Here is an 18,055-nt window from a genome sequence, read left to right as displayed (position 1 = left end):
GAAACCTGGCCCATCCCCCATCCCCAATCACCCCCAGAACCGCACAGTTTCCCAGTTTCTTTTATTTATACAAAAAAAAAATTGTTTTAAATATAATTTAAGATCCCCTCCAAGCACCGGTGTCTGTCTCTGGTTTCCACCACCACCTCACCCCTCCCACACCCCCTCATGGACACAGCTTGGGGGTACTTGGGGGCAGGGAAGTGTCTGGGAGTTGTGGTGTGACCAAGGCATTGTTCCGGAAACAGACACAGCGATGAGGCCCTGTTTCACCCTGGGCAAAGGAGGCAATAATGAAACGGGCCCCTCCAACACAAAAGGTAATGACAAGGACGGTGGAAGAACAAACAACAACAAAAAACAACAAAATAAGGGCGGGGGGAATAAGGCCAAAATAAAAAATAAAACTCAAAAACCTTCAATATGAAGGCAGCAGATGGGGGAGGACCATTTACAAGGGAAAACTGAGTTCGGGGAAGACAGCAGCAAGGTTGGGACATCCAAGTCCAATGATTTTGTCACTGGGCCACGACACCCCTTCCCGCCTCCGGCCACGATGCGGCGCTCTCCACTCCCGAGCTCCCAGGCTAGTCACCCTCTTCTCTTTGGTCTGCAGGGCAGTGCAGTGGCCCTTCGAGGTGAAGGGGGGGCGGTACGTGGGGCCCTAACTGGGGATCAGAGGGAGGTTGTGGGGATCGTGCCCAACCACTCCTGGGAAGTTGGCAGATTATAAGCACTTCCTTTCCCTCTGGTCACACCCAATCCCGAGGGAAGGGCTCCCGCACCCTTGGCATAGGGTTCCCCGCCTGGGGGGCGGGGGGGACATGTGATTTCTACTCTCATATGGCAGAATCCTCAAATCCTGTCTCCAAATTGCCAGCTCCCCACCCCCACGGGTTCAAAGTGCAATCCAGTGGGGCCTAGGTATGATGGCCTCTTGGGTCCCCATCCGACTCTGTCCCAGGAAGAAGGGGAGCGGTGTCCCCAGCTGGGAGTTCCTGCCGCTCCAGAGCAGTGGGGCCAGGCAAGCAGGTGCAGGTCAGTACTGGGGGGCTGGTGCTCCCGACCCACCCGGGGCTCCAGGCTTGGCCTGGGACTTCATGTGCTGGACACTGGCCAGGATTTTCTTCTGGTGTCCCGCCAGAGTGACTCCAATTCGGAGCAGGTCCCTGGGGAAGAAGGGAGAGCTAGGTGAGGCCATAGGGCTCCCAGGGAGGCTCTCTTAGCTCCAGACACCTTGTCTTGCCTCAGGACTGTCAGCCAATCAGGAAGGCCAGCAGGGGAGGGGCACGTCAATAGTTGCCAATAGTTGCCGGCAGTTTCCGGAGGATTTAAGAGCGGGGCCTCAGTCCTTCTGCACAGCCGCAGTAGAGGGTGGGGTAGGTAGCTGAGCAGGGCTGGCTGGTGGGAGGTTGTGGGGGCCACAGGTTGGGGCTCCAGCAAGGATTAGGAAAAGGCAGAGAATCAGCGGAGGGGAGGAATGAAAGAGGGAAAAACGCGCAAAATGAGGTTGGGGGAAGGGGCTGCATAGATTGCTTTAGAGGAGAAAAGAGAAGTCAGAAGAAAAGGTCGGAGAGAGAGGAAGAGAGGGTGGGGAGGAAGGGGGGAGGGGCGAACACAAGCTGCCCCCCCCCCCCCCCCCCCCCCCCCATCCTGAGGCCTGGAGCCTGAGATAAGGGAGAATAGCAGAGGTGGGAAATAGAGAGCACGAGTCTCTTGGACAATCAGGGAGCAGGGGGGTCCATGACCTGCCCTGCGGGGAGACTGCCTCCCACCCCCTGGTTCCTAGATTTCTCTTCCTTCCACGTGTTATTCAAACCTGGCCTGAGAAAAGAGCCTGGGAGGGAAATGGGAAGGCAGAAAGGTGGAGCGCCAGAGGGGCCGACTGGGGGAACAAAGTGAGAGGCAAGTGAGAGGCGTTGGAACCATAAAACTATTTAACATTAAAGCTGGAAAGGATCTCCAAAACCTAGTCCAACCCTCTCCTTTTATGGGTGGGGAAAACAGCCAGAGTTGTCACTGTTAATGTGAGAGCAGAGCCCGGAATGTAGATACACAAGGATAGATACCTATGGTGCCGCAGGGCCATGGGGTGGCGCAAAGGGGTGAGCTGGGCAATGCCGGCCTGGGAGATTCTGTGGGCTCTCAGCCCCCAGAGCTGTTACTGCTTGTTTTGGTGGGGGTGGTGGTGGTGGAGACTCTTGCTAACAGGGTTTGCACCAGGAATCTCCCCCAAAGGTCCCTGCTAAACCTGGTCCCCAGGTACCCCTCAGCCACCACCTCCGGCTTCTGCCACGACTTACTCAGCGGAGATCTGGCTGACCAGTTCGAAGGAGCCAAAGCCAGCGGCTGCGAAACTTTCCTCGTATCTTCCCATCTTGATGGCTCGAAGCCACTCACCCACAGAGCCGAAAGCTGAGTAGTGAGGCTGCCTCTGATCCAGGAGTGGGTGCGAGGCCCTGGGAGGCAAGGATGGGGAGGGGCGCGCTGAGCTCCAGGGCTACATCAGGTGGAGACTCTGGGCCCAGCCTCGGAGAAGCAGGCAGGGACAATCCCACAAACCACCAGAGGGACGGATACTTCTGAGGAGGAAGGGCGGGGGGTGGGGGGGGCTCTCAGGTGGTGGCAGAGTGTGGGAAGGAAGCCCGCTGTCTGGGATCCTCACCCGCCATTCTCCCTGGCCACGATTTTGAGACTGGCTGGGTTCCGGATCATCTTGTCGAGGGCGCTGACCACCTGGGGGAAGCGGGGCCGTGCGTTCCGGTCCTTCTGCCAACAGTCCAGCATGAGCTGGTGCAGGGAAGTGGGGCAGTCTGGGGGCGGGGGCAGCCGGTAGTCCTGTTCAATGGCATTGATCACCTGGAAGGACAGGTAGGAGCACTGGGTGAGGGTCTCCCGGGAACACTGGGGTGCCAAAGGACTCCCAGAAAATGGGGACTTGGCAGATGCCGGGAGAGGTGCCATAGCCCCTGAGAATGGCAGATTTGGGGCGGGGGTCCTCCTGGCCGGGGCTGAAGCTGGCTGTGGCTCGAAGCCCCAGTGGCTCTTGGGCCGTGATCTAGATGAGTAACTTCCCAACCCTGCCCTCCTCTGTGTCCTTCTGTGACCAGACGTGCTGTATCAAAGTCTTGGATACAAAGATCAACTCTACTCTGTGCCACCCTCAAGGACAACAGCGATTAGCTCTTTGGGGACCCCACTCCCCAACCCATATCCCAGGCGAGAGAACATTTCAGGTAAGCTTGGCAGGACTATGGGACACTTACATCCTGATTGCTCATGTCCCAGTATGGACGTTCCCCAAATGACATGACCTCCCACATCACAATTCCGTAGCTCCAGGCATCACTAGCAGATGTGAATTTCCGGAAGGCGATGGCCTCAGGGGCTGTCCATCTGATGGGAATCTTTCCCCCCTAAAGATGAGGAGGGAAAAGGTTAGCTGAGGGACTCACAGGACCCAGGCATTTGGCCCCCTGCCTTTGCCTTCCCCCAGGCCTCCTTTCTTTCTGGGACTCAGACACATAGCTCAACTCTGTTCTTTTCCTGGACACCGGAAGTTGGGTTCCCTAAGTTGACCGCCCCCTCCATGGTCTGCGCTCACATCCTGACCCTGAACTGGAGCTGCCAGTGCCTCCCATCTTTCCACCTGGCCCTGAGAACCTAGTTCATACGCAGGTCCCCCAGCCTCACCAGAGAGCTCGTGTAGGTGGGGTCAGAAGAGTTCTCCTCCAGGAAGCGGGAAAGCCCGAAGTCGGAAACCTTGCAGACAAGGTTGCTGTTGACCAGGATGTTACGGGCAGCCAGGTCTCGGTGGACGTAGCTCATCTCAGCCAGGTACCGCATGCCTGAGGCGATGCCCCGCAACATGCCCACCAGCTGGATGACGGTGAACTGCCCGTCGTTCAGCTGGAGACCAGACGAGGGAGAGGGCACCATCAGGCCAGCGCACCTGCCATCCCCCCCTTCCTTCCGCTGACCTCCCAGGTAAGCCCTCCTCCTTCCCAGGTAAGCCCTCCTCCTTCCCAGGTAAGCCCTCCTCTTTTCTCTTACTCTGAGCTCTCTCAGCTCTCACTACAGTAACCTGACATGATGTTCAAGATTATACGATTATTTTTAACTTTTCTTTGATTTAGGGGCGCCTGGATGGCTTAGTCGGTTAAGCGTCAGACCCCAACTCAAGTCATGATCTCACAGTTCGTGGGTTTGAGCCCCACGTTGGGCCCTGTGCTGACAGCTGAGAGCCTGGAGCCTGCTTCAGATTCTGTGTCTCCCTTTCTCTCTGCCCCTTCCTTGCTCGTGCTCCGTCTCTCTCTTCCTCTCAAAATCATAAACATTATTAAAAACAAAAACAAAAAAAATCATTTTCTTCTGTTTAGCCTAAGGCAGGGCTTTATATCCAGGGAGTATCAACAAATCCTTTTAATCTAGTACTTTTTTTTTTTTTCAGTTTTTTACTTTTAAAAAAAATGTTTTTAATGTTTATTTTTTTATTAAAAAAATTTTTTTAACATTTATTTATTGTTGAGAGACAGAGAGAGACAGAGTGCGAGCAGGGGAGGGGCAGAGAGAGAGGGAGACACAGAATCCGAACCAAGTTCCAGGCTCTGAGCTGTCAGCACAGAGCCCGACGTAGGGCTTGAACCCATGAGCCGTGAGATCATGACCCGAGCTGAAGTTGGAGGCTCAACCGACTGAGCCACCCAGGAGCCCCTAATTTTTTCCTTATTTCTGACACAACTCTTTTCCCCCCATTTTTAAAAAAATTTTTTTTTTTCACGTTTATTTACTTTTGAGACAGAGAGAGAAAGACAGAGCATGAACGGGGGAGGGTCAGAGAGAGAGGGAGACACAGAATCTGAAACAGGCTCCAGGCTCTGAGCAGTCAGCACAGAGCCCGACGCGGGGCTCGAACTCACGGACCGCGAGATCATGACCTGAGCCGAAGTCGGCCGCTTAACCGACTGAGCCACCCAGGAGCCCCTTTTCCCCCCATTTTTAAGTAGGCTCCGTGCCCAGGACAGAGCCCAGTGCAGGGCTTGAACTCAGGATCCTGAGATCAAGACCTGAGCTGAGATCAAGAGTCAGATACTTAACTGATTGAGCAGCCCAGGCGCCCCTAGTATGTTCTTTTTATTTGGAGGCAACAGAGTGGCAACAGTTGAGGTGTGCCCTAAACTACCTGTCTACAGGTGCAGATGCACTTGTGCTGACCCAAAGAAAGCTTGCTCAGCCCTCTTGGACCAGCTGTGTGTAGCCTGCAACACGGCAGTGAAAAACTGGGTGCGATCAATGAACACGGCGCCAAAGCCAAGACCTAAAGCCTGACCTTGACCTTTACAGAGTCTGCTCTCACCGGATCAGCCCAACAGTTACAGTGGACAAATCCCATCCTCTGGATTCAGCAAGCACGCAGGGGACCCTTGGCAGCCATGCAGGGCCAGGGCCAGAGTCCAAACCCTGAATTCTGAACCCTCCTCTAAGCCTGCCCCTGTCCCACACCTCAAAACTCAGCTTGCAGAAACGCCGCTGGCCAGATGCTCGGGGCAGACGCCAGGGTTCTCTGCGATTCCTCTCTTCCTCACCTGCCACTTACAATCCATCAGCGGGTTCTGCTGGCCCTGCCTCCAAACCACGTCCCGAATCCAGCCACTTCTCCCCATCCTGCTGCAACTGCCGGGCCCCAAAGGATTGCGAGTCTCCCCACTGGCTCTTGGCTCTTGCCCCCCAGCACGCCAAAGGGAGCTCCTCAAATCACCTCTCTTGCCGAAATCCCTCCAAAGGCTTCCCTTTGTACTTCTAATCAAATCCAAACTCCTTACTAAGGCCATGAGGCCCACGTGCTTCTCCTCCATCTGCTCCTGGCTGGCTCTCTCTCATCTACCCAAATGTCAGCCCAAATGTCCTCTCTTCTTCTTCTTCTTCTTTTTTAAATGGAATCTCTACACCCAACGTGGAGCTTGAACTCACAACCTCGAGATCAAGAGTCGCATGCTCCACCGACTGAGCCAGCCGGGCACCCCAAATGTCATCTCTTCTAAAATAGACCCTCCCTCCCTCTCTTGGCAACCAGACCTTTGTACGGTACCAAGGAACAGAAGCCTGTGTCCACAAGGAAGGGTCAGGCCGCCATCACACTACCCCAAGGCCTGCCTCAGCATCTCTCCTGATGAGAGCCAGAGAGCCTGTCTCTGGATGGGGTGTCATGTGAGGTACACAGCACCCCCGATGGAGGCTGGCCACACATATTTACTTTTGAACTTATCAGAACATTAAATCTATCTTCTCTTAAAGGAAGTGGAGAAACAATGACCCCATAGGGAAGAAGCTGATAAATCCAGCAGGTGAGACATTCAAAGGAATAAGAGGCCCAGCTTTTCAGAATGTCAGTGTGTCACAACAAAGAACGGTCCTGGATTTAGAAGAGGCTCAAAAAAATAACCACCAGGGCGCCTGGGTGGCGCAGTCGGTTAAGCGTCCGACTTCAGCCAGGTCACGATCTCGCGGTCCGTGAGTTCGAGCCCCGCGTCGGGCTCTGGGCTGATGGCTCAGAGCCTGGAGCCTGTTTCCGATTCTGTGTCTCCCTCTCTCTCTGCCCCTCGCCCGTTCATGCTCTGTCTCTCTCTGTCCCAAAAATAAATAAACGTTGAAAAAAAAAATAATTAAAAAAAAAAAAATAACCACCAGGAAAAACAAAACACAACAAAACAAACAAACAAACAAAACCACTAAGCGCAATGCTTGAACTAGATCCTGGTTTGGAGGAACCAGGAGGAAGGAGACATCTGGGGGACAACTAGGGAAATGTGAATATTGACTGGGTACCGGATGATCCCGAGGAAGCATCATAATTCTGTTAAATGCAATATCTTGCTCTGTAGGAAAATGCATTTTTTTCCCCCAAAAAGATGTAAAGTTAAAAAATAAAATAAAATCCAGTGAAGCCTGTTAAAGTGATGAAAATTAAAAGAAACTCTTCCCCATCATCTCAAGTCACTTTTCCAAATGATCTGTATTTAATTTTTTTTTTTTTTTAGAGTGACAGAAAGTGGGAGGGGAGAGGGACAAAGGGAGAGAGAATCTTAAGCAGGCTCCATCCACAGAACCCCACTCGGGGCTTGATCCCACAACCCTGGGATCATGACCTCAGCTAAAAATCAAGAATCGGACGCTCAACCGACTGAGCCACCCTGGCGCCCCCAAAATATCTGTATTCCAAAAAATTTGTTTAGTTGTTAATTTCCAGTCTCCTCGATTATACTGTGAAGGGCAGAGATGTTCATGGCTTTATTCCCAGGACCTAGGACAGTGGCTGATGTGCCAGGTGGCACTCAGGAAATATTTGTCAAAAGGACAAATGACCATCCTTCCAAATCTTGGGGTCAGCTCGCCCCACCGAGACGCCATTGCCACTCACGGCCGAAAGGAAAGGCCAGTCCCAGGAATTCAAGCTGTCCCGAAGGGAGAACAAAGGGCAGAGGAGGTGTGATGTGCACCCCACGATCTACCTTGGTTCTGAGCTCCTTGGCTGTGCTGGGGGAGTGAGGGGGGTGCGGGAGGCTGGGGGCAGAAGGCTCACCCGCAGGAAGGAGTCCAGGGCGCCGTTCTCCATGAACTCGGTGAGGATCATGACGGGCACGCTGTTGGTGACCACGCCCTCCAGGCGGATGATGTTGGGGTGCTCGAACTGGCCCATGATGGAGGCCTCACTTAGGAACTCCCGCCGCTGCCTCTCCGTGTAGCCCCCTTTCAGGGTCTTGATGGCCACACAGCTCTCTTTCTTCCCTGGGGCCTTGAGCCGCCCCCGACACACCTCGCCAAACTCGCCTTCAGGAAGGACGCTGAGGGTCAGCCCTCCTCTGCCCACCATCTGGCCCTCCTTTTCCTCCCACAGGCGCCCAGCCTTCCTCTCACCTGCGCCAATCACCTCCTCAATCTTCACATAGGAGACATCGATCTCTTTTGCAAACTCTCTTACAGCCTCATTAGGGTCTTCGTAAGTGAAGGGGTCAATGTAGACCTTAGTACCTGAGGGATCACACAGGCCCCGTTAACCGAGAAGCAGCTTCCCATGCACTCAGATGCCTGGGTTCTCGGCTCACAGCTTGGCCCCCAGTCCTGCCTCTTTCAGGACACGCCTACCCACCGTGCCCGATGAGATACTGTCCGTGTTTGTCTGAGTATTCAGCTTCTCTCCCGCTGCTCTGCTTCCTGTGGCCAATGGGAAAGAAAAGGTAAACTGAATCCCACACCTGTGCGTTCCCAAAGGGACAGGACCGGGGGGAGGAGGAGCGGGGAGGAGAGAAGCTTCCAAGAGAAAACAAGTATCCTGGGGCATTGAGGGAGGTTTGCCTGGAGCGAGCGGGCAGGTGGACAGCTACACGGGCCTTCCCAAGGGCCTCCAGGTGCCCAGAGCCCTCACCTGAGGCACAGGACGGCGATGACGATGACCACCAAGACCAGCACCACACCCACGACCGCCGTGCCTGCGATCAGGGCCAGCTGCTCCCGCCAGCTCTCATTCTCTGGGGGAGAAAAACTGGTGATCAAGAGAAGCCGACGGCCCCTGGGGACCCCACACCAGCCGCAAGGCACGAGCTGTGTTCCCTCGCGAACAGGCCCCCAGCAGGGTGGGGGGTACGGGGAAGGCGGAGGAGACGCAGGGTCCGGGAAGCACAGTGGTTTTCGGACTGCCTTCCACAGGTGGGGGCCCCTCCCAAGTCCCTCAGGGCAAGGGGGGAAGTTTCCAGACCTAGTTGCGGCAAGAGCAGTTTGATTTTGTTCAGTTACAGACACTGGTGATCACAGAAAGTCCCCAAGGGCTAAAAATGAAAAGGTTTGTAGCCAAAAAAGTGGAAGTAACCCAGATGTCCATCAACAGATGAATGGATATATAAGACATGCTGTAGCCATACAATGGAATATTTTTCAGCCGTAAACAGCACTGATACACGCTATAATATGGGTGAATCTCGAAAACACTCTCCTAGAGGTGCCTAGGTGGTTGAAGGGCTTAGTCGGTTGAGCATCTATCTGACTCCTGATTTTGGCTTAGGTCATGATTTCAGGGTCATGGGATCGAGCTCCACGTCAGGCTCCAGTGTGGAGCCTGCTTGTGATTCTCTCTCCCCCTCTCTCCACACCCCCCTTCTCTCTCCCAAAATAAACTTGAAAAAAAGAAAAAAAAGAAAACATTGTCCTGAGTGAAGGATGAAGCCAGTCTCCAAAGGCCACAGAATGCACGGTTCCTGTTTGTATGAAATGTCCAGAGTAAGTAAATCCACAGGGACAGAAAGTAAATTAGTGTTTGCCAGGGGCTGGGGGTGACTAAAGGGCTATAGTATCTCTCTTTGGATGCTGAAAGGTTCTAAAATTAATTGTGATGGTCACACAACACTGAATATACTAAAAGCCACCAAACTGTACACTCTAAGTGGGTGAATTGTATGGCATGTGAGTCCCAGCTCAATTAAACTGTCAAATGAAAAGGCTCAGAAAGCTACTGGGCCAAGCATAGTAAATTTTTTTTTTCTTTACATTTATTTATTTTTGAGAGACAGAGTGAGACAGACCTCGAGCGGGGGAGGGGCAGAGAGAGAGGGAGACACAGAATCCGAAGCAAACTCCAGGCTCTGAGCAAGCGTTCAGCACAGAGCCCGAAGCAGGGCTCGAACCCATGAACCGTGAGATCACGACCTGAGCCGAAGTCAGATGCTCAAATGTCACCCAGGGGCCCCCCGGGGCCAAGCATATTAAAATGAATAGGTATGGGGTGCCCGGGTGGCTCAGTCGGTTAAGTGTCCGACTCTTGATTTTGGCTCAGGTCATGATCTCATGGTTTGGGAGTTTGAGCCCCGCATAGGGCCCTGCGCTGACAGCGAGAGCCTGATTGGGATTCTCTCTCTGCCCCTCCCTTGCTCGTGTGCTCACTCTCTTTCTCAAAATAAACAAACATGAAAAAGGAATACATAAAAATGAACAGGTGTCACCTCAGTTAATCCTTGGAACCCTGTGAGAGAGGCCTCGGGATATTTCCACTTTGTGGGGAGGAGAGAGGTGGGACTTAAGGAAGGGTCAGGCTTCTGCCGAAAGTCACACAGCCGGAAAGCCACTGAGCAGGTCTCCCCTCCCAGCTATACGTTTTGGTTTCTGCAGCCTATGCTCTCCTCACTAGGCCAAAACGCCTTGTGGTTGAAAGAGGAGCATGGGAACGTGACTTTGGGGGTCCTCCGAGGGCACGGGCAAGGCCCGCCCATGCCCTGCTCCCCAGGCTCACCGTCCAGCTGTGTTTGGCTGTGGTGCTCCTGGCCGAAGGGCCCGTAGCCGGCCTCGGAGCGCGCCCGCACCTGGACCAGGTAGCTGGCTCCCCGTTTCAGTCCCCGCAGCTCCGCCCGGTTTTCAGACGTCTTCAGGAACCGCACGCTGCTGGGGCCCTCTGTGCCCTGTCCGAGAGGAGGAGGGGCTGGCTGTAAACCAGGCACCCCCCCCCGCCCCCCGCCATGTTTCCACTGCTCTTCCCACCTCTTCCTCCCTGCCCTGAGCCTCCCCCATCATTGCATCTTGGTTCCCCTGTGCAGCAAGAGGGGCCTCAGAGCTCATTTAGGTATCCACTGTGCTGGGTGTTTGGTTTTTATCATAGCATTTAATCCTTGCAGCCATTCTGTGGGGTTGGTACCTGTAACTGACTTACAATGGGGTTATTAAACTCAGAGAGGCCAAGGGGCTGGCCCAAGGTCACACAGCTAGTACTCCGCAGAGCTAGAATTCAAATGCCTATTGGATGCCTGTAATTGAGGTGTCCCAGTCCCCAAACACGTCCCCCTGCCCACCCCAAACCCCCAGGGGCAGGTCCTGCTCTCACCTTCTCGTGGTACTTGACCTCGTAGTCCAGCACGGCTCCGCTGGGTGCCCGGGGAACAGCCCAGGCCAGGCTCAAGCTGCTGGGTGATGACCTCGTCACCCGGATGTCGGACACTGGGGGCGGTACTGTGAGGGAGAGGACAGGGTAGGGTATTTGCTCGTGACAGGTCTGTTCCCTGTCTTTCCAACTCTGCCTCTGCTGGCTACACCTGTGTCGGTCCTCCAGCTGTTCCAGGAGTTGCCTCTGACTCTCTCTGCCCCGTCCTGAAAGCCTGCCTGCCTCGGCACCGTTTTTCACTCGCTGTGTCTGCCTCTTGCCCTGCAAGCCCTGACTTTCCACGCTTCCCGGCGGCCTCACTGCCCCACCACCGACTTTTGCCCTTCAGGCCTTGGGGCCAGCTGCGTCCCTTCCAGCCGGCTCGAAGTCTCACCCTCACGGTCAGTGGTGACATTCACAGCCTCAAACGGGACAGGTCCGGTGGCTAAGGAGGACACCCCATTCGAGGCGGTGACCTCGAACGTATAGGTGAAGTCAGGACGCAGCCCACGAATCGCCACCCAGGGCTCCACAAGGTCCCGGGGGCCAGGGTCGAAGGTCAGGTCTCCTCCGCAGGGTGTGCAGGACCCCCCAGGGCGGCACTCCCGGCAGCGCAGGGCATACGTGAGGTCATCTCGGCCCCCGGACTCGAGGGGGGCGCTCCACTCCAGGCGCAGGGAGGAGCCATTCAGCCGGGGAACCACACTTCTCGGAGCAGAGGGCGGCGCTGTGGGACACCAGGGAGTCAGGGTGACCCGCTCAGCAGAGAGGGGCAGTGGGGCACGCAGGCAGCCTCGTGACTTCTTGTCTTGGCTGAGCACCAGCAGGCCAGGGCCAAGAGGAGGAAGGCCGGAGAGGCTGGGAGCTGGGGTGGGTGTCCACCCGCCGCCCCAGGGGTCACTGGTCACTTACTGGTACAGGGCGCACCCCGGGAGTCTGTGAGGGCCCGGAAGTACCCGACGCGGCACTGGCAGACGGGCGAGCCAATGGTGTTGGAGTGGCTGTTGGCTGGACACGACTGGCAGGACCCCTCCCCATTTAAGGGCTTGAAGGTGCCTTGGGCACAGGCTGAGAGAGAGACAGCGTTCATCAGAAACATTCAGCTGCTCTTAAAGTTGCGTGGAGGGCACACAGGGAGCAGCAAGGGAAGAGCTCAGAAACTTCGCCTCTAAGAGGAGAAGGGGACCCTCCCTCCAGATCAGGGTTTCTGACCTTTGTTAACCTCGACACCCCCTACAAATGCCCTCTGGCAGTCTGGTGAAACCACAGACCGCTGCTCAGAATTATGTTTTTAAATGCACACCACTAAATACACCGGATCACAACAGAGACCAAGTAAACTGAAATACGATGATCAAAACATGAGAAAAACAAGTCTGTGCCACAGGAATGAACGTGTTTTCTTTATTTACAAGGTAGAGTGGCAGGCCCGATGGCCACTGGAATACTGAAGCCCTGATGGGCAAAAAAATGCAGCTAGGACATTCCTGAATCTTCTGGAACGGGCTGGGAAAATAGCTGTGATTCGAAAGGTGTGCAAGTCTCAGGTCCTGCTGTGACTGCTGGGCCCTGTCACTGTCAGAGGCCAACTGCAGGTGGAGGTGAGTGACAGTAAGGTCATTTTCTTTTCCACAGAAGTTCCCAGATCCCTTATGCTCAATCTACAAAACCTGAGTCTTGCACGCACACTCTAGAGAAAAATAGCTAAGTGAGAATCCAGTCTCAGTAAATTAGAGGAAACCATAATGAACAAGAAACAGAGACCACGATGCCTTTGTCCTCAGAGCCCAACAAGGTACCCTCGTCCTGCGGTCAGCCCTGCGCCCCTCACCCCTCATCCAGGAAAGAATTGGGGACACAGTTAGGAAAAAGGGTGTGAAAGAGCTCAGAACTATGCTGGGGGTTCTGTAAACAGGCCCTGTGAGTGCCCTTGAGAACAGAGAAATGTTCAAAATGGAAATTGGAGTGGGTCCAAGAGCGGGGTATGGGCGAGCTGCATGGGTGGGCAAGCTTTACGGAGAAGACGCTGGGCCTCACCTCGGCACTTGGTATTCCCCTCGGCGGCCTCGAACCCTGGGGCACAGCTGCAGCCCGTGACCGGCTGCTCGGCCCACTGGCCATCCTCCCGGCAATAGAGGCTGGGGCTGGGGCCGGGGGTGGGGACGGCGTCAGCCACACAGCTCCCCGCCACGGGCACCACAAGCTCCCGAGGCACAGTCTCCGGGAAGCGGGTGAGGTTCACGGTCAGCTGGGCGCACTTCTTGTAGAAGAGGTGCAGGGACAGCAGGGCCATGCAGGCACCCTGGTCCTGGAAGGCCAGATAGAAGCCAGCCTTGGTGAGTGGGCCCAGACGCAGCGTCTTCACGTTCACCTTCCCGGTTGCCTCGGCCCCAGGGCGCTTCCGGGTCAGGTGCTCAGCAGCCACTGTGTCCACCTGCCAGGAGCAGGGAGAGACTCATGGCCAACTGTCCTCCCCTCCCCAAGGGCCTGGGGGACTATTTTCTTCTTCCCAGCTCACCCTCTCCCTGACCACCTCCGTTCCTGTTCCAGAGCCTTCTCTCCACTTGCCTGCAGGCCCCAACATTACCCATTTATGCTTGCTGAGCTCCTATGATGCGTCCAGCCTCTGTCCTGCACCCCCCCTTTCTCTTCACTCGCTCACCCTGCAGACATTTATCAACACCTGCTCTATGACAGGCCCCTGGACTCGGAGCCGAGGAAACAGGAACGAAGGAAACAGAGGAGTTAAAAGCATGACGAGATCTGTAGCTGGCGGGAGACCCCAGGGCAAAGGCGTCCCGGGGGAGTTGAAGCTTGCAAGGCAAGTAGGAATCGGATGGAAGGCGCAGAAAGGAGTCTCTGAAGGGCAAGGTGTACTCGGAGAAGGTGGGAAGTGGCGGAGGTGGTCTAGACGACCCCCCCCCCCCGCCCCGGGGGTCCTGGGGGCAGCTCAACTACACGTGGCTGCTCCACCCAGCCAACCACCTTCTTCCCTCTCCAGGCTGCAGCATTCTGCTTCCAGGCCCCAGCGCCCCCGCAATCCCCCAGGGCCTCGGAAGCTCAGCCATTGCCCCTGGACCACAACGGGCCTGCCGCAGTCCCGCACTGGCCGGCGGCTGGGTCCCGGGCGCCCGGGTACCTTGATGTAGGGGTTCTCCATCCAGGCTGGCGTGAAGGCTGTGGCCGTGTCAGCATCGCTCTCGAAGTAGAAGACAGTGAAGGTCTCCTTGCAGGAGCGCCCGGCCCGGGTCAGGGACAGGCACTCGAGCATGGTGAAGCGAAGCGTGGCATACACGTGGACAGCTCCCCGGCGCGGGACCCAGCCGGTGCGCAGCCAGTGGGCCAGGCCCGGGGCCCGCTGCACGTCGCACACCTCGTAGGTCCGAACGCTGTGCTGCTCTTCATCCAGGCCGCTCAGCTCCTCCCACTGTGGGGAGAGTGGGGGGAATCAGCTTGGGGGCTGCTCGGGGGGGTGTCTGTGATAAAGCAAGGAGGGGCTCAGGCTGCTGTGATCTGGGGGCTGGCGGCATGGGAAGCAGGCCGGCACAGGTACCTCTTGTCCCTCCTCCTTCGGTGTCCCTCCAAGCCCCAGCTCCTGGGCCTGCCTCCTACCTGCCCCTCCACCTGAGGGAACGTGACCCACTTCAGGTCTGCAGTTTCCAGTTTCGTGTTCAGCAGGGTCTCTAAGACAGACAGACAGACAGACAGACAGACAAACAGACAGACAGTCAGCACTGGGGGAGACACCAGGGAGACCAGATCCCTGGGAACTGACTGAGGCAGGTGGGTCCTCTGAGCTCCAAGCTGGTGGCATTGGGGCTGACTGAGCCGAGAGATGAAGAGGGGAGCAAGTCCTGTCCTCTGCCACCCTGTTTCTCATCTCTTTATTGGAGTGCCAACCCCACCCCTAACAGCTGGCAGGCACCGGGCTGCCCCCCTCCGAATTCCCTGATCTAGGCTTCTGAGAACCGCTCTGCCCTGAGGAAAGGGGAAGAAGGCCAAACAGCTCAGACAGGGTTAAACTAGAACCCCGACCTGGCATGACCTGAGGGAAGAGAACCGCAGGCAGGGGGATACCCCTCCCTACAGGGCCTGCCTCACCTCCACTCACAGTCCCTTCCTCAAATCCAAAGTCACTGCCTCCCTCCCTGCAACCCCATTCCTGCTCCAGGCTCCCACCTCCTTTTGGGACCAAACACTCCAGTCCTTTAGATCCCTGAAGGTGGTACTCAGCTGCCCAGGCCCAGCCCTGCCACCACCACCCGCTGCCCCCACCTCAAGAGCTCGCTGCTGTCAGAGGAGGAAGTGCTGGAGGCCAGGACGCTTGGGTTCCCGCCCTGGCCCCTGCCTGCAGAGGCCTCACATCTGGATTTGGTTACGGGAAGGAAAAGGGGAGGAGATTTTAGGGGTGTGTGTATGGAGGGGTGAACACACCTGGCTCCGCTCCGCTCTGGTCTCTGGGGAGGGGCATTGGGGGAGGGGTGGGGCTCTGGCGGAAAGGGGGGATTAGGAGAAACATCACAGCCCCTGGCAGTGGAGGGTAGAGGGAGGGTAGGGGAATCCCCTGGGAGGCTAGTGCCATGTGGGAGGCCCCCAGGGGAGCCAGCAGCACACCTGGGACCAGGTTCCCCCTACTCACCCGCCTGCCTCCCTCTGCCCCTGTGGGGGCTGCAGGGGAGAAGGGAAGGTGGGTGGGTGGGGCAGCCTCCTCCCAGGGGCCAAGTGATGTCCACGGAGGGCAAGGGGTCAGACGGGACCCCAGCCAACCCGAGGTGAGGCCCGGGCCCCCGGGGGTGGCAGGAGCCAACCCGGCACGCTGGGGACAGGATGCCCGGGTTCTGGGAAGGGGGTGGATAGAGGCTGCCGTCTCCACCCTCCATTGTTCCAGCCTGGATAGTGTTTTCCTGTCTCCAATTTACACACTGTCTGTTTCAGGGCTGTCCTCAGCGCTCTGAGAGACTCACTTTCTCTCCTCCTATCTCAGGCTCAGAGGGCCTGCCTCAATCTGTCAATTCTCTTGCCTCTCACCTCTCTCCTCCACCCTCTGTCCACCTCCATTTCTGTCACTATACTCCCCTAGGTTTTCCGTCTCCAGCCTTTCACGTTCACTGGGGCACGTGGCCCTGGGCAGGTTATCTCACTCTTCTAAGCCTCAGTCTCCTCATCTGTAAAATAGGGGCAACAATCCCTCCCACAGCAGGGCTGTTGTGAAGGTGAAAATTTAGTGCAGGCCTCAGGCTGGGAAGGAACTTACTTAGCAGCATGAAAACATTCCCCCTTTCTCCTTTGCCTCTTTCCTTCCCTCTCGACATGCTTTGCCCTGGGGCGTATCTCCCCACTTTGTCTTCCTTTTCCTCACTCAGTTATTTCCCCTTCTTTCTTGGAGCCGGGCAAGGGTTCCCTCTCCCCCTCCCCAGCCTTTGATCCCCAGCCCAGAGCAGCACTGCCCAGCCTGGGGGAGAGGGGTTTCCAACTGCCTTTGATTCCTCCTCCTCAGCAGCCCCCCCCATGACCCCCCCCCCCCCCGCCAGAGACCCCTTTGATTCCAGGCAGTGAAGGGGGGGAAGGAGGCAGCTCATTGAAAGGAGATTAGGGCCGTAGGAGGAGGGTTTATAGGGCTCTGGGCTCGGCTCCCCCTCTAGGAGATGAAGCGAGGGAAAAGACTCCTGGATGAAGAAACATCTGGGAGGAACACAGAAAAATCAGAAATCTAGAGAGATTGGTAGCTATTAGGCTAAGTTCAGGTGACCCGGGGGCTGTGAAGGTCAGTTTCTGCTGGCCTGTGGGGTTGGAGAAGGGGGCCTAGGCAGGACTAGTGCAGGTCTGGGGTCTAGACGGCATTTAAAGGGCTGAGGTGCAGCCTGGGGAAACCAGGGAGGGGGCCTCATGGCAGCAGAGGCAGTGGCTTTGAGACAGATTTGGGCGCTTGGAGGGTGAGTTTAGAAGGTGGCCCAGCTGCCAGAGGCCAGGGGAACTGCAGGATCAAGGTGTGAACGATGAGGAATGGGGGTGGGGGCAGTTTTCTGGCCTAGCATTCTGCCTGGTCTACAGTTGTTCCTCCAGAAACGTTTCCTCATGTTTGGCAGAGGTGGGAAGAGGGACAGAAGCTTTGGAGACAGTTTGAAGGTTGGAGGAGGGAGAAAAGGAAAGGCTGCCAAGGGCGTACGGAATCAGGGTTAAGAATTTGGGAAGCTGGGGCAGGGGCAAGTCCCGGGACGGAGCTCCACTCCTTCTCTTTCCCAAACAAAAGAAAACTCCACTCCCCGCCGGGCCGCCTCCTCCCCGCCCCCCGCCCGGTCTAGCACTATTGGTCCGAAGTGCTCAGGGTTGGGGTGCCGGAGTAGGGGCAGACCGAGGCCGGCTCCCTCACTCCGAGGCCCAACTTTGGGGGCCCCTGGAGTGCCGGGGTGCCCCCTGGGAAACTCACCTTCTAAAGCCGCGACGAGCGAAGCCCAGCAAAGCAGAGCCCGGAGCTCCATGGCGCCGCCTTTCTCGGGTTGGATCCGATCCGAGTTTTGGGGGGCACTAGCCCCCCCAGGTCGGACCCCCCCCCCCTCGAGACGGCAGACACCGACTCCCCACCCGGGACTCTCGGTCGGGGCCCTCAGCGCGGGCCCATGCGGGCGCGCTCGGCACAGGCACCAGGCGGCGGCGTCCAGGTGTGGCCCCGCGTCCCCGCCACGCGCGCGGGCGGGCGGGGGGCGTCCTCGCACTGGCTGCGCCGGGCGGGCGCAGAGCGAGACGTGGCTAGAGTCGGGGTCCCTCCGGGGCCTCGGGGTCCCGCCCCGGCTGGCTGGGGGTGGGCCGGCCGCTCGCGGTCTCCCCCCCTCCCTGGAGTGGTGCTGCTCGCGCGCCGGGCCGGGTGCGCTCCGAGCCGGCCGGGAGGGTGGGAGCGGAGCGGCGACAGAGCGGGAGGGAGGGAGACTGCGGCGCGGGGCCGGGCGGGCCGGGGCTGGGCCGGGTTGGGACTGGGCCGGGCGGCGCCTGGCCGGGGAGGGAGGGGCGCGCGGGGGGCGGGGGAGCTCCCCCCTCCCCGAGTCCGGGCTCGGCGTGGGGGCCGGGGCGCGCTGATTGGAGCGCGCACTGCTGAATAATTCATGAGGGAAGCAGAGCGGGACGCCGAGCGGAGCAGGTCGGGAAGTTGGGAGAAAGTTTGGA

The 18,055-nt window shown here is 57.2% G+C and overlaps 1 protein-coding gene and 1 long non-coding RNA gene across 3 annotated transcripts; one reads left to right on the top strand and one right to left on the bottom strand.

Annotated features, from left to right (window-relative positions):
- Window positions 1-42: 42 nt before the first annotated feature.
- On the bottom strand, window positions 43-17,490 carry EPHB4 (EPH receptor B4). Its single transcript, XM_030301225.1, has 17 exons — window positions 17,325-17,490; window positions 14,510-14,580; window positions 14,037-14,324; window positions 12,935-13,331; window positions 11,810-11,965; window positions 11,292-11,624; window positions 10,862-10,986; window positions 10,277-10,442; window positions 8,423-8,525; window positions 8,147-8,211; window positions 7,915-8,028; window positions 7,580-7,827; window positions 3,694-3,909; window positions 3,267-3,416; window positions 2,666-2,859; window positions 2,304-2,459; window positions 43-1,169 (listed from the first exon to the last, which is right to left on the bottom strand). Exons 1-17 carry the CDS (start codon window positions 17,374-17,376, stop codon window positions 1,040-1,042), a joined length of 2,964 nt encoding a protein of 987 aa, XP_030157085.1. The 5' UTR covers window positions 17,377-17,490; the 3' UTR covers window positions 43-1,039.
- LOC115504335 lies at window positions 2,371-6,449 on the top strand. Of its 2 annotated transcripts, none has more exons than XR_003965661.1 (4): window positions 2,371-2,449; window positions 3,111-3,236; window positions 3,679-3,987; window positions 5,344-6,449. It is a non-coding gene; the product is annotated as an uncharacterized LOC115504335 (long non-coding RNA). The 2 variants fall into 2 exon arrangements; XR_003965660.1 differs by having other exon boundaries at window positions 5,193-6,449.
- Window positions 17,491-18,055: the final 565 nt, after the last annotated feature.

The sequence above is a fragment of the Lynx canadensis genome, chromosome E3, assembly GCF_007474595.2.
Source record: "Lynx canadensis isolate LIC74 chromosome E3, mLynCan4.pri.v2, whole genome shotgun sequence".
In the NCBI taxonomy this organism is placed as follows: Eukaryota; Metazoa; Chordata; class Mammalia; order Carnivora; family Felidae; genus Lynx; species Lynx canadensis.
This window is presented reverse-complemented; position numbering and strand designations above follow the sequence as displayed.

Coding starts and splice junctions, on each gene's coding strand:
- EPHB4 (XM_030301225.1), bottom strand. CDS start 17,376: ATGGAGCTCCGGGCTCTGCTTTGCTGGGCTTCGCTCGTCGCGGCTTTA. Junction 11,625..11,809: donor CCGGGGTGCGCCCTGTACCA/GTAAGTGACCAG, acceptor GGTGTCCCACAG/CGCCGCCCTCTGCTCCGAGA. Junction 10,443..10,861: donor AGGTCAAGTACCACGAGAAG/GTGAGAGCAGGA, acceptor CCTCTCGGACAG/GGCACAGAGGGCCCCAGCAG.